This window comes from Athene cunicularia (assembly GCF_003259725.1).
Source record: "Athene cunicularia isolate RWA chromosome Z unlocalized genomic scaffold, athCun1 chrZ_part2, whole genome shotgun sequence".
Lineage (NCBI taxonomy): Eukaryota > Metazoa > Chordata > Aves > Strigiformes > Strigidae > Athene > Athene cunicularia.
In genome coordinates this window covers 17,948,602-17,968,657 of record NW_020799143.1, presented here as the reverse complement: position 1 = coordinate 17,968,657, position 20,056 = coordinate 17,948,602, and the positions used below count along the sequence as shown (strand labels likewise).

Sequence of the window (20,056 nt, the reverse complement as noted above, 5' to 3'; positions counted from 1 at the left end):
GGAGGGATGCGCCCGGGACGCCCGCGCCCCGGCGGGCCGGCTCCGCGGTAGGCGCGCACGGGTCTGCGGCTGATCGCCCGGTGGGATTTACGGAGGGTCATGAATCAGACCGATGCTCCCCGACCACTCAACTGGACCATCCGGAAGCTGTGCCATGCCGCCTTCCTCCCCTCCGTCAGGCTCCTTAAGGTAGGGTGGCAGCCTGCTTTGAGAACCGGTGTCGCCGCTCAGCATCCCCCCGAGGGTTGCAGACGCCGTTGCTGGAAAGTTAATACAGAAATAGTCCCAACTTTACTGTTAATTAGCTTCTCTGCTGCCTTTGAAGACCCTTGCGAGTATCTGAAGGTACCAAAATTGTCTATCCGTATTCCAGTTCGGCGTGATTATCTGTCAAGAAAGGTCTGTGAGAGGGGTGAAAAGGGAGTGAGGGATGGCTGGATATCACCTGTGCTTCTATTTGCCTTGTCATAAAAAACATCAAGCCGTGAACTTCTAGGGATAGAGGAATCCGTTTCTAAGGTGTCTTCCTTTGTGAATCATCCAGCGCTCTCTGTTCTTTGGTGTTACTTGGTCGCTAGGAAATACCCGAGGGTCCAGTACCACTCAGACCAACTTGTAAGTGGAATGGTACGTGAGTGGATAAAAATCACTGTGGTTTGTTGAAAGATGTACATAGGAACAGGGTCAGTTAAAGACTGGCAGGGCAGGCAGCATCAGTGAAACTTCTAGATGATTAATTTTTGTTTGCTTGTTTAAACCAAGTGACACAGTTTTGAAGGTATTTTTAAATGTGCTTTCCTATGAGATAATTATGAATGTTTGGTAAAAATTATTTGGGATTATAGACAGCGGAGAGCTCTTAATCTCAGCACGCGAAGTACCACTGCTGCTGATGTCCCACTGAAGCTGTTTTAGAGGCATTCGTAACTGGAAAGGAAAATATATCAAACCAACTTTTTGATGATAAATAGGTTATATTAAACTGAAAAGTATTCTTTGTTCTTGGAACTTCTTAATTATTTGGATTATACAACGAAAATTTAAATTATATAGTCAGGTCCCTTTAGGCTTCTGCAACTGTAATATGTTTTATAAAATGTTGAATTCATGACACTAATCGCAATCCATCTTAGTACTTCATAGTTTGGCTCTGAAATATGCAGCCAGGTAAAACATGGCTACTCTAACAGTGTATTAGAAGATAATGTTAGATATAAACATTTGATTTTGTGTGGGTAGCTTTGAAATTAGGTCAGTTCTTACTAATGCAACATATTTGAGCAGTAGTGTAGTGTATGATAGTGCTCTTAGCAGACATAAATTGTACATATAGTTATTGTATGTATGATGCACAAGTGACCATGCTGTGCATCATAACAGGTATTTGTCACAGGAAAGGGCTACTGCAGAAAAACATTTCTGTTTCCAAACCAGATGTATGGCTGCTGGGACGTACATTGAGAATAGAAAGAAGATAAAACTTAGATTGGTGAAAAATCAAAATAAATACAGACAAGTCAAAAAGTGGTGTTGATTCTCGTGCAAAGGCTTCCCGCCCCAGAAGCACACATTAGAATATCCATATTCTACAAGTCAGATACATTTAGATGAATATAATTTTTCCTGAAGTGTGAAAACTCAGATGTGGGGAACGTTATTATCACTCTCAGTATCAGGAAAAGAAAAAGAAGTCTGCAATGTTTCTTTTTTGGCAGACAAATGTTGCCCCCTGTGTATGGTTTCTCTTCATTGCATGTTTCAAGGGTGAACTTTGCAATTAATTATTAAAAGAGCTGACTAAAAATTATTTTCTGAAGCTACAGCTATAACCTTTTAGGGCCAGATAGGGAGTGGACTCTGCAGAGTTAACAAGAACAGGGCAAATAATCAGAGATAAGCAATCTCTGCACAGAGAGGGTGTGTGAGGTGTGGGAGAGACCACAGCAAAGGAAGTGGGACTGGCACCTTCCTGAGCTGATGAGCAGAGCTCGTTGATTGGAGAGGGAAATGCATATATCAGCATTTTAATCAGCTTAAAATTTTGCTTCCAGTATATACTTATCTTTGTCTTTTATTATTTAACACATTCAAAGCAAGTGATTCATGTAAGAGCAGGACCCTATTGTCCTACTTCCCCAAAAGATACAATAGCCAGCCTGAAGGAATTTGCTTGTCATGAAGAGCTGTTAAGGAAAGAGTGTGATAAAAGCAGCATTAAATTACTAGATGGGCAGTGTGAATATTTTCCTGGTTTTCCTCAGAAAATTTGAAAATTTTTATGTATACAAATTTCCTCATCAGAAGGGTGTTTGTATTCTTTGCCTTTTGTATCTTTCCTGAAAAAAAAAAAAAAAGAAACCCTTCTTTTTTCCTAAATGAAAGGTATTCCTGTAAATCCAAAAACATTGGAAAGACAAGTGAAATAATCTAAACTCATTAATTGCCCAGTTTCCAAATGGATTAAGGGATTTTAAGGGCTAATGCAATGTTTTGTCAGTAGATATCCGGAAGACCCTTATTTTTATACAGCCTTTCTCTGCTGAGAATGCCCTCAATAACAGAATAAACTTTGCTAAAGCTGATACATAGTGGCACATTTTTATTATTATCTAATTTATCTACGGCTGACAAACTCTTGAAAAATTTACAGTGTACATTGAAATAGAGTAAAAGAAGATTTCCATGCTTTATTTTAGTCTACCAGAACAAAATAACTAAATGACATCAGTAAGTTCAAGGATACACCTTTGCCTGAACTTCCAAGAATGAGAGATAGCAGAGAATTCCTGTTTTACACGTGAAAAAAATCACTGTACCATCACCTGGACCTTTGTAATAAACAGCACAAACTTTTCAATAAACTCATTGAGAAGACATGGAATTAAAAGTCCTTATCCTATGGATATACTTTTAAGTGTAGCATCAGTGCTTTCACAGTGATGGATCTAAATAAACAATGGAATCTAGGACTTGCATGGAGGCCTCTCACATATTACTCACAAATCTATAGGATTGTCTTGAAATGACTGTTTTAAAATAAATAATAAAATGTGTTATTCAGCAGGTAGTCTATGCCCTCATTCTGTTCTGTTGAAATGGTGTGCAATGCTCAGTTGCCTGAACTGGCATTTGATGTGGCTCTGGCCACCAGTGAATTCATTTGATTTAAGATAAATTGAGGTCATTTGCAGATGCTGTCCAGCTTTGCTCCCTATGCATTTTCTTCCAGGTGTATGCTCATGTTCTAAATGTTCTAACCCACTTCACTAATACCCTCATGTTTAGGTAAGGTTTTATAACCCTGTTTTCTCAGTTCTCCATTTTCTAACAGGCACACAGAGTACTAGGAGCTGTATTTGAAGTACAGATCGAAACAAATTACTGGAGAACATTTTTACAACTTGTGTCATTGGCTCATCCTTCACTGCTCCCATTTTTTTCCTGTACTAAATATTTCCTGTAGCATGTTCCATGCTGGTACTTTTTGTAGGTGTCTCAGTATGTTTAAACACACACTAACGTACTGTCTAATGCCTTCCCATCAGAAAGAAGAAGATTAAAGAGTACCTTGAGCACATAAGCAGAGAGAGCATGGTTTTGTGCAGAGAGGGGAACTGTTATTCTCCTGAGATGGTCAGGTTACTTTCCAGAGGTGGCTTTCCAGCCATGACTTGTCCAGCTTTCGTTTCTCTATCCAAGTTCTGAAGCTTGTTTCTTCGTGTGTTTGGCCAAGGTCTTACTACCTTAATACTTTAAAAATTATTTTAGGAAAGCATTATTGTTAGTGGCAAGCAGTCCTGATCCACTTTGTGCCACTGTATATGTAAGAGCTTTTGTTCCAGTTGCAGAAAGCTCTGGTAGTCACATCAATGTTTGTTTTATGGTGCGCGAGAGTTTCTGAGCCTTCACATGCCCAAAGAAGAGATTGCCTCTCAAGAAAGGAAGCCAAGTCCAAATAGCAGGATTTAGAGAAGACAGAGAGTTTAGAACCTGTACTCTGACAAAATTAATGTCTTACTAAAAACTTCACTCAGAGGACCTTGTGACCTAGGAGAGACTGCACATGTTGCACTTCTGCTCGGAACAGATATGATACATGACATGGGATCAAGAAATGATTAATACGCTAAACCCCCCCCTAAACTGAGAGTAGTCAAGAGGACTGAAAAATAAAAGGTCTGTAACATGCAATAAGCTTAACACCACAGATTGAGACACATGCATCTGTAAGTACTGTACTAACATTTGGAAAGCAACAAGTTACCCAGTCTTTCTTAATAAGACTACTAAATTTTTTTTTATCATGAGTTTGAATTGCATGTCAGTAAGTAGACTGGGAAGGCAGAAACTTTGGAATAGCCAGAGGAGATGAAACAAAGTGAATCAGAAGAAACACTGGAGAAAATGTTTTGGCTAATTTTTCCCAGCATATAGCTCAATAAAAATGCCTTCTCAGCATTGCCAAATAAATACAGAGAACATTTTACCTAACCTGGTCAGCAGCCTACTCTAGTTCCAGGAACTGCTGGAAGCTTAAAGAGATAAGACACTAAATTTCTTATGAAATGAGAAACTAGATCTTATTTTTTTAAATTATTTTTATTTGCCAGATGAAGAATGCATGAGGTAACACAAGAAAAAATTAAAAAGCTAAAAAATGGTTCATTAGAATGAGACACGGTGTCTTTTATATGTGACTATATATATATGAAATTCTGGCTGGGCTGAAATAGTGAAATAGAAATTGGACAATATTTCTTCTACTAGAGAAAGTTTGGTTATGACTATAAATAAGGTATCTGCAGGAATGACTGGGGAAAATGTGGCAGGCTTTATTAAGGTGCATTGTGAAATACCACACTGTTCACCAGCTTAAGTCAGCTAAAATCTCGTTATTTCATTACCAAATACAAATTTATTTCAGGATACTTTTAAAAAATCTGATTTGGTAAAGAACAAAAAGTTTGCTTCTGCAGAATGGTTGAAGAATGAAATGTGTTCTCTATGAAACAGTAAATATTTATGCTTCTGTACCCCATCCTGTGAGAAAAAGTGACTGTAAGAGAGGAGAAAGCAGTATCTTTTACAGCTGATTTTATTCTTCAGATAGAGTACTCCTGTAACTCAGGGAAGATAGTTTTGATAAATAATTTTTTAAATTGTAAGTGGATTTGTGTACCGTAATAATGAGATAGTAGTGTTACGGTCTTCAAAAACAGAACTATAAGTTTTTAATGTTGTTTTATTAACTATCAATGAGAAAATTAGTAGAAGTCTAGACACAAAGGCACTCAAAATGCCATCTTTTTCTCTTAGCTAGTCTTTGATGTCCAGCTGGCAGTGGAGTCTTCTAGCTTATCAGTGCTTAATAGTTAAGAATTGATTCTGATTATTATTTGAGTTAATTTACCATACCGACCTTTCAAACTGCAACAAAATGAGAGGATAGGTTTACTAACTGGCGACTGAAAAACTGAGATACTTGGAACAAATCCCAATCCATACTGTTACCATTAGTGAGCTGGCACACTAATGTTTCTGCAAGTATTATGCACATTACCGACAGTAAAATGAGGGTAGTAATTTACCTGTGCCTGCATCAGCTGCTTGCTGACTTAAACTGTAATAAGGAATGAGCCACCACTATGCTTCGTTCAGGAGGATTTGATGCATTCTGGGAAGTAATGACAGTTCAGCTCTTAGGATCAGTCTACTTAAAACACAAGCATGTAGAAAATACCAGCCAATGTAATGAATGTTCTTTTCAACTCTAATAAAAAACCAAGTCACACCTTTCAGTATGGTGGGATGCTTTATACAATATGAATGACAGATGAGTTTTAAGAGTGAATATAAATTTTGTTCGTAAAGAAATTATTTGATAAACAAACTTCTGTTTTCCTGCCAGAAAGATCATGGTTATATCTACTACAGTTGCAGTAGATGTTGCATTTATTTGACTCTATTTCACAGATTTTTCTGGGGTACATTATTTAAGAAGCCCAGAAGTCATATTATCGGCAAAGAGAAAGATCCTGCTTTCTGTGTTTTGCTCCTGTGCTCTAAATTTCATCATATAAGGATGGCAAGAAAGAGACCTTACTAGGGCATTGCTGTGTCTTTGCAGTCTCCTGCTTCATCACAAAGAAATTCACTTAATACCCCAGCTCAGGGGAGCAATGAGTGTTGGAGTGTAGCTTCATAGCACCTTTGCACAGGTGTGCTTGCATTACTGCTGCTCAACTGTTACCTGTGCCTCTACTACTTCACATTTTAAGCAGGTAAAGGCAGTATGGTGAAGACATTTTACAGCTGGGGTTGAAGAACTGATAATATGCTTTTTGGGGGTTGCACACTCCCAAAAGCTGCTTATTTCTTGAAGGTATGCATCTCACCATAAAGCTGATCCATCTCATGTGGCAGCTGGGCATGTTCATTTGTAAGGAGTTTCTGACAGATTATGTCAGTTCATTTCTTCTGAAAGGGAAGGAAATATAGAAGATGTTAATGATTTTTCCTTTTTCATATACAGAAGCAGTCACTTTGTGTGGTTAATTCTTTGGTCCAGTGTACATTTTTTATGTGATCTAAGGTGAATCAGAGATTGTTAGCAGTTTGCCTTGTTGACTGAATCTTTTCTGTGAATATGACTCAGGTTGGTGACCACTGACTTGGAAGTGATACAGCAGCAAATCAGTTTCCACAGCAAGTAATATTATCCCAATTAAGAAAAAGAAAAGGAGGGATCAAAACAAAAAGCCTAGCAGTAGAAGTCATGTTTCCATGGGATAGCCTACATGTAAAAGAGGTAGACACACCAGTGTGATTTTGAAGGACGGAGGGAAAAATAGTTCTGACTTACAGGTTGGAAAAGGTTGTGTGAAAATCATCTTCTTTTAAACTAGAGAATTTTAGAAAAAAATGGCTTTTCTTTCTAGGTACGTCAGTGCTGTGTGAGTGCTTCTCAAAAAGAAGTGATAGAAAAGGTAATATTAGATTTTCAGTCTTAATGCAACAGCTAAGGTACAAAAATGTCTGGCTGCCTTAAAGTAAGGATCCTGCAACGGCTACAGGTTTTATCCATTTGCATGTCAGTAATATTTTGCAGTGCTTTCTCTAAATTCAGCTGTTGCATTAGTGTCTTTTCCGTCATCTTAGAAAATACAGTAGGATTTTGCCACCTTCTGTGCCGTATGGCCAGTGGGCTACAGTGCCAAAGGTGAGGCATCACAAGGAGTCATCCAGAGTTGCCCATGTTTCCTTCACACAGAAGGACTTGGGTTATAAATTATCTCTGCTTCCCTTTTCAGATTTGAATGCTTACAGGAGGTTGCAACTGGCCTTGATTCCTACTGGCCTTAGTAAGAATTGTTAATATATGAAGCACAGCAATAAACTTGCCTATCAGAAGGTAACTGCAAGTTTTGTAATTTGTTAACTGCTTGAGAGAAGCTTTATGGTCTTGTTTCCAGAGAAATTAAAAAAAAAAAAAAACAAAAACAAAAACACCACATTTTTTATATATATTAACATGTCATGGTTTGACCCCAGAGGACAACTGAGCACCACGCAGCCATTCACTCACCCCTTCCCCCCAGCACTGAGAAGGAGAAAATGAAGCAAAATGCACAGGAATTGAGATAAGGACAGGGAGGGATGACTCACCCAAAGTGGTCATAAGCAAAAGACAGGCTCATTAGGGTAAGAAAAAGAACATCACCTTAATTCTAAACACTAACAACAATACCTCTTAACAGCCAGAGGAGGACCATGAGAAGCATTACCACATCTTAAAAACACCTCCCTCCACCCCTCCCTTCTTCGCAGGCTGAGTTTTGTTCTGTTATCTCTACCTCCTCTGCTTAGCAGCGCAAGGGCAGGGGATGGAGGGTACAGACAGTTCACTGCTTCTTCCTCCAAGTGTGGGGGAAGCACTCTTCTGTATTCTTCCCCCCTGCTCTACATGGTTTCCCTCTCATGAGAGACAGTCTTCCATGAACTTTCTCCAGTGTAAGTTCTTCCCATGTGCCACAGCCATTCTGGGGCTGCTTCTGCCTGAGTCACCTCCGTGTGTGGCAGTTCTCCCAGCACCAAACTACAACATCCTGGCCTTGTTCCCATAGAGACCCTGGGGTCTTCCACAAGCTGCAGGTGAATCTCTGCTCCAGTGGTGACCCCCGTGGGTGGCAGGGAGGTGGCCCTGCGATCTCACCATGGGATACAGGGGAGTCTCTGCTCCAGCACACCTCCCCCACCTTCCTCCTCCTTCCTTCCACTGACCTTTAACTCGTCCTCATAAGTCTTCACACCCTCCTAGGTTCCCCTTCTTAAATACGTTATCACAGAGGCTCAGCCACTGTCACTCATTGGCCTGGCCTTGGTGCAAACACAGGTCTGAATTGGAGCTGGGGGGGCTCAGAGAAGCTTCTCACAGGGGCCACTGCTGCAGCCTCCTCCCCTGTTACCAAAAAATCCACCACAGAAGCCCAACAGAATAGATAACAATTAAGGCTGGCTCTGAACAGACACTATTGCTTAAAAGATAATTGTAAAATGCTACTAAGTACAGAAGTCCTACAAGCAAGGGGCTACAAATACAATACTGTGTTTGTGGAATCCTGTATTAGCACCATAAGATTTTAATGTTGTTCTACAATACTGTTCCTTATGTTTGAAAGGGTGCCGTGTGAAAAAATCAGGGCACAAGATCATAAAGTGAAGCTGAGTTGTTTTATTCCACCTGAATTGCTACAAGACTATGCTACAGTGTAAAATGAAATGCCCTCAGGGCTCTCTGGAAATTTATGTCAAAGTCAGTAATAAAGCATGAAATAAAATCACTTCATCGAAAATATCTTTCGGCTCCTAAATAATATGATGACATGAAACAGTCTGACAAAGTGCTTTTAGCAGCTTCAAGAAAGTTACTGAAGAAAGTATCAGAATTCTTATAATGTAATTAAAACAATCATCAGACTGATTTTACATTAGTGAGAAGGTGATTGAGTGAAAATACTGTCTTTCAGTTGCCTTGTTTTTCACCTGCTGTTGGTAGATGCAGAGGGCAGATGTAGTAACTTACTGAGCCATCATAATTAAGAATTTAAGGAGGATGCACCGCATTGTTTTGTTACAGAAGGATGCCATTTTTGGAACTCTGTGGTTTACTGAATTGGGATGGCATGTTGCTGCCGGGTCTTTTGTAATGCAGTATCACACCTGTTTCCCAGTGCAATGACTTGACGTTCTTCTTTGCATACAGCCAGAAAGACAGATCAAAACTACAGCTGGATAACCTAATTACAGGATATCCTGAGGACCTTCCAGACTGACTTTTCTATGATAGTATATAGAATTTTCTGTTTTCTGAATCACAGAAGGTATTTTTCCAAATACATTCTTGTTCAGATTTTTGGTTCAGTACTTCAAATCACTAGGTGGTGTCTTATGCAGAAGGCTGTATTTGATGAACAGTGTTTTTTTCTGGATGCAGATTCTGTTACCACATTAAAACTATGAAGATCTGCACAACCTAGCCATAATACTTCTGCTTTTCTCAGCTTTTTCTCCTATATTTCTCCCCACCTACCTGCTGGCCCTTTTCCTGAGCTATCACTCAAAGCAGTTTTCTGACATTTAGCTGCTTAGCCTGTACTCACAAAAGCAATAATGGTGCCAGGTTACGATGGCAATAATGCTAACAAATAATTTGCTATGCGTAGTCCAATGACTGAGCCATCTATGAAAGAGGTCAATTCCCTCTGTCTGAAGGATGAAGGATCTGGCATCAAGACTGCCCAAAATGCAATACATCATGAAAATGGGATACATCATGGAAAGATTCCCTGAAGTTGCTTACTGTATCCTGCCACTTGCAGGACTACTCCAATATGCATAGTTTCTTACATGTGTTTGTCTAAGTTCCTAAAGCCATGACTCTCATAGGCAATCTTTTACAATGACCCTATCTGCCATCAGAAATATTTTTCTGTGGTGTCTGCCTGGATCTTACTTGCTGCACTTAAAGTTTGTGATTTCTTGTTTTGTCCACTATGAGCAGAGGGGACAGATGTAGCAATCTTTTGTGCTTAAAAAGTCTTGTGTTGTGTATGGAGATTGGCTATGAGATCCACTCATGACGTATGTCTCTTTGTCATCTCCTAACATAGATTATTTATTCCACTGTTTGCTCCATGGAAGTTAGACTGAGATTCCCCTGCTGCTTGCTTTTTTCTCTTTCTCTAGTCTTCTGGTGTCTTACTGGAGAGGCTAGCACAGACATGAAGGAATCCTGCTCATTCTTCCATGCTAATCCTAATGCTATAAACTGGAGAATGGTTGATAAGGAAACAGAAGGTTTCACAACCCTCCTTCATTTGTGTCTCCTGAAGAGACTAAGTAACATCTCTCTTAAATTGCCTACAGAGTCTTTTTGATTTAACTGACTGTATAAGAACGTGAGGTGACTAAAAAGTAAGTCTTCAGGGAGACCTTTGGGGGGTACTTTCACTTTATGTTTACATGATAGAAATATTCTTTTTGTCTCTTTGCATAGTAGTAAAATCTGTGGGTTCTAATGGTTGTGTTAGCAAAGAAATTTTGAAACTCAATGTGGGGGACAATCAACAGCAGAGTGCTTATTAAGACACTGAATTTCCAGCATATATGGCTACCTTTCTGACATACAAATGAGGAAATTTAATGTTTATGTGCATTATTCTGGAATAAAAAGATGATTTTGATCCTTCTAACACAAGTTGGGGGGGGTGGACACAAAAAAGATTTTCAGACATAGCCTAGTGGGAAGTTAAATGTGATCAGGTTACTTTATCTTGATACATGTGAATATTTAAGAATAATTAAAAGATACAGATCTGATCTGTCAAGCTGAAAATACCCTATGCAGTTTCTTATTAATGGTAACTGTGGGAACTTTAGCTTATTCAACATGGGAATAGTAAATTTTTCAGAGGATTGCTTCCCCTTAGAAGCTACTGACTCTTATTACTAACATCCAAGGATAAGTTTTTTTTCTTTTGTTTACTTTTATTTCTTAAGTAGTACAAGTTTCCAGTTTTATTTAGTGTTCAAAAATTCTGAAGCATTATGAAAACATCCCATGATAAAATGAATGTCTGTAGAATTATAACAAATGAGAATTACTTGTTCATCCAATATTGCAATCTGCCAGGGGTGTGACTACAATAGGAAGTCTTTAAGTAAGTACTGAAACTGAGCAAATTATTTCCACCAAATTATTTGACAAATTTAGCATCTCAGTGCGTTAAATTTGTTATCACAGATAGTTTCCATTAATTTATTTAGGACTCATCTGAAATGCAATTGAATCAATGGAGACGCTTTCACCAGTTTTTAGGGGGTGTGATCCTTATTTGCCAGATAACAGAGCTTGAAGCTTGAAGCAGAAACAATAGTCCAGGATATGTATAATGTACATTACATTACTTTGATTCAAGACTGAGTAAGTGTTCAGATATCTCTGCTGCAAATAGTTGTGTGCATAACTAACGCAGCAAATTTTTTTTCATATCAAATCCCAAGTCTTCTCTCTCCCTGAATTAAACAAGGTGGGCAAAAAGCTGACGCAAAATACTTACTACAACTAAATAAATATGAATAGCTGCAGAGAAATGTGTGGAACATTTATTAATTAAATTGATAAGCAGCATAGCATAGGGGAAAAAAAAAAAAGAGCTTTTCCTTTTCTTTGAAAAATTAGGATATGCTCACTTTTCATGGCAGTTCTAGCCCTTGTTTGCATTAGTGCAGTCACAAAATGACATTTTATCACAGTTAAACCACATTAATGGTGGAGTGTTTTCTCCTAGTGTTATGGAATTGCATAGTGAAGTATTCTACTTTAGCTTGTTTTATGGAATAGGCTTTATTTCAGTATCAGTGTGATCACTTAATATGACATTGCTTCAAACCTTGGTAACTAGATACTTTGTAACAGTCATCCCAACCCTAATTCTGCTCTTAGCTCTTGTTAGTAATTATTTGAACGGTAGAGGTCATTTCATGTCAGGAAGGATTTCTTCCCAGTGGTGGTTTAAGCTTGGCTGATGTGGCAGTTGGATGGCAGTTCTGGAACACACTCTCTTCCTTGGACTTAGCCAAAGCCAGGTTGATACTGCAACACCTTCTGAAATAAGCTGGCCTTTGTCTCTCCTCCTATAGCATTTCCTTCTCATGGCAAAATGCTATTGGATGCACTAGATGTGTATGTATAGTCTAGAAAAATATCTCTTGCAGATGAAGAGTCCCTGTTTGAAAGCACCTGTTCAGTATCATCATGAGTAAAACGAGCATTAACATGCTCAGAGTTGCTTTTTAATGCTTTGTTCTTGTGTGCTCAGAATGAATATCCCTTGACTCTAGATTTATTTTTCAGAAACTGCTGAGGCAACATTCTCTGGAAATAACAGTCCCAGTACAACCATAACATCCCATTACCTTGTTTCCTGAAGCTGGAGAACCCACATGCTAAAATGAGGAATTACAATGTATCTGTATCAAAACTGCTCCATCAACACTTCAGCTCTTTCTGAATTTACTGTTCTGTGCTTTCATGATGCAATAGACTATGACTGAATTTCACATTTGAGGTCTTCCACAGATATTCAAATTAGCTGTCATTTAAACACTTGCTTCCTGCTGTGGGGGCTTTCAACTCTTCACTGGGAGGCCACAGGCAGCATAACATAATGTACTTGTTTCAGTGCAAAAAAAAAGAAAGACTCACCGAGGAATGAGATACCCATAATTAATTCAGGTAGTTGATATGTGATCCGAATACTCTGTGAATACATAAATGGTAAAACACATTATGCTTAAAGCAGGAATTATTATTATATCTCACTTGTTTGGATTACGTACATATTAGTAGATCTCTGCTTGTACTTGATTTTTTTTCAAATTCTATTCATGAAAATGGGTTATTTAAAAATCAAAACTTGAAGTAGGTTAGCAACAGAAATATCGACAAGATGTTATAAGTAAAATAAAGCAGATTAAAATAGAAAAGTTAACATTAACACAATACCTTTGAACTTTATGCACAGGAAAAAATACAAATACATTTTAGAATGTTGTGTTACTAATAACAGTCTGTTGCAGAAAGTTTATCTCACCAAGTTAATTCTTTCACTAGCTGGTGTTTGCTGTCTGCTTCCTGATCTCCTTCTGGAGATAGAAGATTACTAGTCCCAGATGTGAACTAAAATGAGTTCATTTATCCATGTATACTTAGAATAGAGAATTACAGAATATCTAGAGTAGGAAGGGAGCCATAAGGATCGTCGAGTCCAACTTCCTCCTCCTCTCAGGACTATTGAAAACTAAATCGTATGACTCAGAGCATCACCCAGATGGTCCTTGAACTCTGACAGGCTTGGAGCTGTGACCGCTTTGCTGGGGTGTCTGTATCAGTGACTGACCACTCTCTTGGTGAAGAACCTTTTCCTAATGTCCAATCTGAACTTCCTCTGATGCAGCTTCATTCCATTTCCTTGTGTCCCATCACTGGTCACCAGAGAGAGTAGATCAGCACCTCCCCTTCTGCTGCCCACCTTGAGGAAACTGTAGACTGTGATGAGGTGCCCCCCCAGCCTTCTCTTCTCCAAGCTGAGCAAGCCAAGTGACCTAGCTGCTCCTCGTAAGTCTTGCCCTTGAGGCCTTTCCTTTGATGTGCTTTTTATATTGAAGCACCCAAAACTGCACACAGTACTTGAGGGTGGGCCACACCAGTGTAGTGCAGAGTGGGACGATCACCTCCCTTGACCGACTGGCTATGCTGTGCTTGCTGCACCCCAGGACATGGTTGGCCCTTTTGGCTGCCAGGCACACTTGACTCATATTCAACTTGCCATCAACCCAAACCTCTAGATCTCTTTCTGTAGGATGCTCTCCAGCCTCTCATCCCACAATTTGTACATATAACCAGGACTACCCTGTCCCAGGTGTGGAATCCCACACTTGCTCTTGTTAAATTTCATATGGTTGGCGATTGCCCAAGCTCTATAGTCTATCTCAGATATCTCTGTAAGGTGTCTCTACCCTTGAGGGAGTCCACAGCTCTTCATAGTTTAGTATCATTGGCAGACATTCAACTCCTGCATCCAGATCATTTATAAAAACATTACATTACTTGACTTCCCATTTGCTATTTTAATCTAAATACTAGAAATAGTGTTGGAAACTGGAGTTCATGGTGGACAGCAGGGTTGAACATGAGGCAGCAGCATACTCTTTCAGCAAAGAGGGCCATCTGCATCCTGCATTGCATTAGGACTGTAGCCAACAGGGGTCAAGAGAAGTGATCTCTCTATTTGTGAGACCACATCTGAGTGCTATGTCCAGTTCTGGGCTTCCCAGAAAAAGAAGCATATGGACATGTTGGAGTGAGTGTGGTGGAGACCACTAGACAAGTCAGGAGTTTTTCCAACTCTCTCTTGCATGTCCTATTTCTGGCTTTCTATACCTAAAAACAGGGTACAGAGGAGATGAAGTTAGAGGTTTTTCAGAGATGCAGGGAGTCTGGAAAAGAGTAATGGAAAGAAGTCATCATAAGGGTGTTTAAGCACTAAAACAAGTTGTCTGGAGATGCTGTAGATATTCCATCCTTGAAGATGCTCAAAACTGAGCTGTATGGGGCCTGAGAAGCCTGGAGCTGCCGGGCAGATTGTATTTTCCTGAGTTGCTGTAGTTTGCAAAATGGAGTAAAGACTGTTAATCTTCAGAGAAAATGTCCTTGGTTTTGCAGGCGTCTCTTCTGTTTTAAATGTGGGCAGAGATATATTTTTAACCACTTTCTTAAGCAGTGCAGAACAGCACTGCAACTGCTAAGCTGTTATCACAGGAGCTTCTTGAATTCAGTTGTCAGAAGAGTCTTCTGAATTTACTCTCAGTGCTTGGTGGCAGCAGAAATATCAAGAGTGAAAGGTGACAAACTTTGTGTCTATTCTGTGGATGTGGAGCAGAGTGGTTTCTAGGTACACATTACATTGCAGTAACGTTCTGGAGTTGGTTTTCCTGTAGCAGCTTTGCAGCTGACTGTCTCACAAATTTGTTTGGATGGCTGATTTTATCATGATTGTAGAAACTGATTTACAGCAACAGGCAGCTTTCAGAAAGTTCAGACAGCCATTGTGTCTCTGACTCTTTAGCATGCTAGCAGTTGAGCTAGCAATTTAGATCTGCCACGTGCTGTCAAGCTGTTTGTTATCTGTGACCTACTTCATTTCAAATTGAATCTATACTTGTTTATGCACAGTTATTCACAGTGGGGCTATCAGTCATTTCTTTGGCAGGACTTGTTTTGATAAGCCTTTATGAATAGGGCTAGACCCCACTGGGAGCTATGGTGGAGGAAGCATCCCAAAAGTTCTTGAGGCAGGGTTTTGTCTTGAGGCTCTGGCTATCTCCTTCCCAGGCAGAAGCACAAGTCAATGAAGTTTTGCTGATGCAGTCATGCCCACATGGATGATAGGAAAACGTGTGCAGGGTGATGAAGGATGGAGTGTCTGGGTTCTCATGTGTTATAGGTCCTCTTTGGATGATCCTGCTATCTACAGCAGAGGCAGTGGTTGATATGGCGCACAACTGGGTAGAAACTGAGGCCTCCTGGGTAAATTGAGAGGCCACAAAACTATGGGACCGGGTCTGACAGAGGCCCCAGGCTCTGGGGCAGGTTATCCCTGGTCACCTCAATGGAAGTGGCCTCAGTCAGCCCTAAGCTGTAGTGGGATCATTGCACCACACTCAGTTTCCACAGAAAACTTCATGATTTATATGGTGGACCATGGCCATGGACACAAGGTCATGGTCCCCAGAGAGCTGCTCCAGGGCAGTGCATGAGGAAGAGCAGACAGGGATTATGGTGGGGACAGGAGGTGTTACAGAAGCTTGCAGAGCTGTGACCTGCCTCTGTCAGAGCTGGCCTTGGGTACAGGCAGCCAAACTTCTAGGAGCTAGAGAAGAGAGTTTTACAGAGGAAGATTGCATAGGAAGATGGTTTCAGGCTGGTCAGGGAATCAAAGCTCAAGGCCTTACACAAACCCTTGCATGGGAATGCAATAGTGATCAAAATTAATCTTGGGTTTTTTTGGGGGGAGGGGAGGATGAGGAGAAGGAGTAGGAGGAGGAGGAAGGAAGAACAGAGCACTGACAGGTCTGTGAAATATTTCTAGTCTCGCTTGAATCAATGTGTCATTCTGCATGTTTACTTCTTTAAAAAATTTAAAGCAATCTAGTAAACTGTTTCATTAATTCCCTGTTATCTTTCTCATTTTCTTTAGATAGGCAATTTAAACACCATTATTTATACAGGTTTATTGTACATGTACACTCCGCTGAAGCATATTCTGGAAAAAAAAAAAATTTAAATCTGAATTGTATTTTACAGAGAATTTTCACTTAAATATATTTTTTATGAGTAAATATTCCCCCTTGTAGAGTGTACTGATATGACCAAATTTTCAATGTAAACCACCCATTAGACTATGGCTTTTTCTCAAGAAGCTGCACTGTATTTGAAGCATTGATCAAGGTATTAATATGGAAAATACATGTTTTTCTACCTTAGTGAAAATGCAAATTCAGTATTTTTCCTGCACTCTCAACCTCACTGTTCCTTTTTCAAGAAACATCTTTCTTGAAAGTTTAAGAATTGTTCCTTCAGTACTGGTATTGGGGCTCATACCCATCAGCTGCTGTTTGTTTGTAGGGCAGGCCTTTTTTTTTTCCTGATTGTTACACATTCCATTGCTTGAAGTAGTTTTCTCTTAAGGCTACTGTATGTTAATAAACCAGTGTTTATTAACACTGTGGAGGAATCACTCAACTTTAGCTGAGCTGGATATATTCACATACATGCTCATACATCTCATAGTCATAGTGTTATCTAGGAAATGGCATCTTACAATGATGGTGGGTATAGTTTGAAGAAGACTGTATGATATAAGAGATTGCAAGTATAGCTATTAGTCTTCTATTAGAAGGATAAGGAAAATAAAATCTGTATCCGCTGAAGGTATGTTTGCACAGCAGAGGGAAACAAGGAGTCTTCATAAGTCTCCACCCTGAGTACTGCTCTGTATTGAGATATTGAAAGTCAAACCTTCTGAGTCCAGATGCTTTCAGATGCTCTGGAAGAATTATCTCACCATCCTCTTCCCTTCCTCTTGCCAGGAACTGTTCAGAGGCTGTTTTCCTTTTCTTCTCTTCTCCTTGAAAGATGAGCTGGTGACTGTACCTGGAAGCAAAGTATCAACTCACAGTCAGTTCTTCTGAAGGATCCTGGAGGATCCTTTCTGAAGTACTGTAGTAGCAACACCTGCCTTTTATTTTCCAAAGCTAGAAGATATAATGAGATAATTCCACTTCTGAAGCATGGAAGATTCATCACCTGTTAAGGTTATGCAGCTGTATCCAGGCAGATGACATACGAGTTATTCACCAGTTATTTATTGGGCCTTGGGCATCGATGATGCTTTGAACTCTGCTGTTTCTTCCTTTTGACATATGAGAGAGGGTTTTGTGAGGATTGAAAGAGTTTTAATTAGAACTAATTCAGCTAGAGACCTTTGTGTTCCAAGTGGCTTTGAATTCTTTAAAAATATTAAAAATGGGTCTCATTTCTCTTTTTAAAATATTTTTTCAATGGGAGGAGGAAACAAAAACTCAATTAAGTGAATTAGAAGGATGGTTTCCTCCTCTGTATATGAAGGAAAAGATAAATATTATTTTTCTTAGTAAATACATGGTCTGGTTTATGACAAAATATAGCAGTTCTGGTACAAATCAGGTAAAAAAAACCCTCTTGGATTCTTAATTAAGTTACTGTTTGGATCACTCAGTGTGTTTAAATATGATTTTGCTCTATCAGGAGTCATTATTCACATTGACAATTAGAGTCATAAGAAAAATTGTATTCACCTCTCAATACTTTACAAACCCATGCTTGAATTTATACCCAGGAAAATTAGTGGACTCCAGATCAGTACCTTCTCAGTTTCTGATGCTTTCATGTGTATGAACCAACAAATTTAAGATGGATAAATTTACCAAGAAATCTTAAAAGGAAACTAAAGGAATAAAGAAGATATCATTAATAATTCAATGTGTGATTCAACGAGTTGGTTCAGTAAGTTTACTGAGCCAGTGAGCTGAACCAATACTTCAATATAGTGTTAGGTGGACTGTGTAGCTTTTTGTGATGGAATGTAAAAAGTAAGGTTCAGCTCATTCATGTAATCACTAAGAACCCACAGTTATGTCTTAGGCAAATTTACTGGTTTTTGTAATTTGGGGTGCGTTTGTTGAATGACTGTATTTCATTGGTAAGAAAGTTTGCCTAATCATCTGCATATTCCAGCCAAGATCTAATGCTTTTTTTGTGACAGAATACACAGTTTTCACAGATAATTTGTACTTTGCTAAGGGTTTTTAAATTTTTTTTTCCCCAAAACTTTCCAGTGAAGTATAATAAATGTAAGTTACTGTTTCCAAGCCTCGCAGATTGAAGATATAAATCACAGAATCACAGAATTATCTAGGTTGGAAAAGACCTTGAAGATCATCCTGTCCAACCATTAACCTAACACTGACCTTACTCAACTACACCATATCCCATCCCTTGTTAAACCAAGCCTTAAACACCTCCAGGGATGGGGACTCCACCACTGCCCTGGGCAGCCCATTCCAACACCTGACAACCCCTTCTGGAAAGAAATACTTCCTGATATCTAGTCTAAAACTTCCCTGGTGCAATTTGAGGCCATTACCCCTTGTCCTGTCACTTGTTACTTGGTTAAAGAGGCTCATCCCCAGCTCTCTGCAATCTCCTCTCAGGGAGCTGTAGAGGGTGATGAGGTCTCCCCTCAGCCTCCTCTTCTCCAGACTAAACACCCCCAGTTCCCTCAGCCGCTCCCCGTACGACCTGTGCTCCAGACCCTGCACCAGCTCCGTTGCTCTTCTCTGGACACGCTCGAGTCATTCAATGTCCTTTTTGTAGTGAGGGGCCCAAAACTGAACACAGGAATCGAGGGGCGGCCTCACCAGTGCCCAGTACAGGGGTGCGATCCCCTCCCTGTCCCTGCTGGCCACGCTATTGCTGACACAAGCCAGGATGCCATTGGCCTTCTTGGCCCCCTGGGCACACTGCTGGCTCCTCTTCAGCCGGCTGTCAATCAGCACCCCCAGGTCCCTCTCTGACTGGCAGCTCTCCAGCCACTCCTCCCCAAGCCTGTAGCGCTGCTGGGGGTTGTTGTGGCCCAAGGGCAGCCCCCGGCATTTGCCCTTATGGAAACTCCTCCAGTTGGGCTCAGCCCATGGCTCCAGCCTGTCCAGGTCTCTCTGCAGAGCCTCCCTGCCCTCGAGCAGATCGACACTCCCACCCAACTTGGGGTCACCTGCAAACTGACTGAGGGTGCACTCGATCCCCTCGTCTAGATCATCAATAAAGATGTTAAACAGGAATGACCCCAAACACGAGCCCTGGGGGACACCACTCGTGACTGGGCACCAACTGGATTTAACTCTGTTCACCACAACTCTCTGGGCCCGGCTGTCCAGACAGTTTTTTACCCAGCAAAGTGTGTGCCCATCCAAGCCATGACCAGCCATTTATGCCAGGAGAATGCTGCGGGAAATGGTGTCAAAGGCCTTACTAAAGTTAAGGTAAACAACATCCACAGCCTTTCCCTCATCCAACAGTCAGGTCACCCTGTCATAGAAGCAGATCAGGTTTGTCAGGCAGAACCTGCCTTTCATACCCCCATGCTGTCTGGGCCTGATCCCCTGGTTGCCCATTATATGACTTGTAGTGGCACTCGAGATGACCTGCTCCATGACCTTCCTTGGCACCGAGGTCAGACTGACAGGTCTATAGTCCCCTGGATCCTCCTTTCTGCCTCTCTTGTAGATGGGTGTCACATTTGCCACCCTCCAGTCCAATGGGACCTCCCCAGTCAGCCATGACTTCAGGTAAATCATGGACAGCGGCTTGGCGAGCACATCTGCCAACTCTTTCAGC

General features: G+C 40.4%; 1 protein-coding gene across 1 annotated transcript in view; it reads left to right on the top strand.

The window, feature by feature from the left end:
* Positions 1–60: 60 nt before the first annotated feature.
* The window catches only part of TRPM3 (transient receptor potential cation channel subfamily M member 3), a 324,961-nt gene continuing 304,965 nt past the window's right edge, over positions 61–20,056 (top strand). The window contains exon 1 of the mRNA XM_026866467.1: positions 61–189. Coding sequence (XP_026722268.1) covers positions 100–189 — 90 coding nt within the window. The 5' untranslated portion in view covers positions 61–99. The remainder of the gene's footprint in view (positions 190–20,056) is intronic.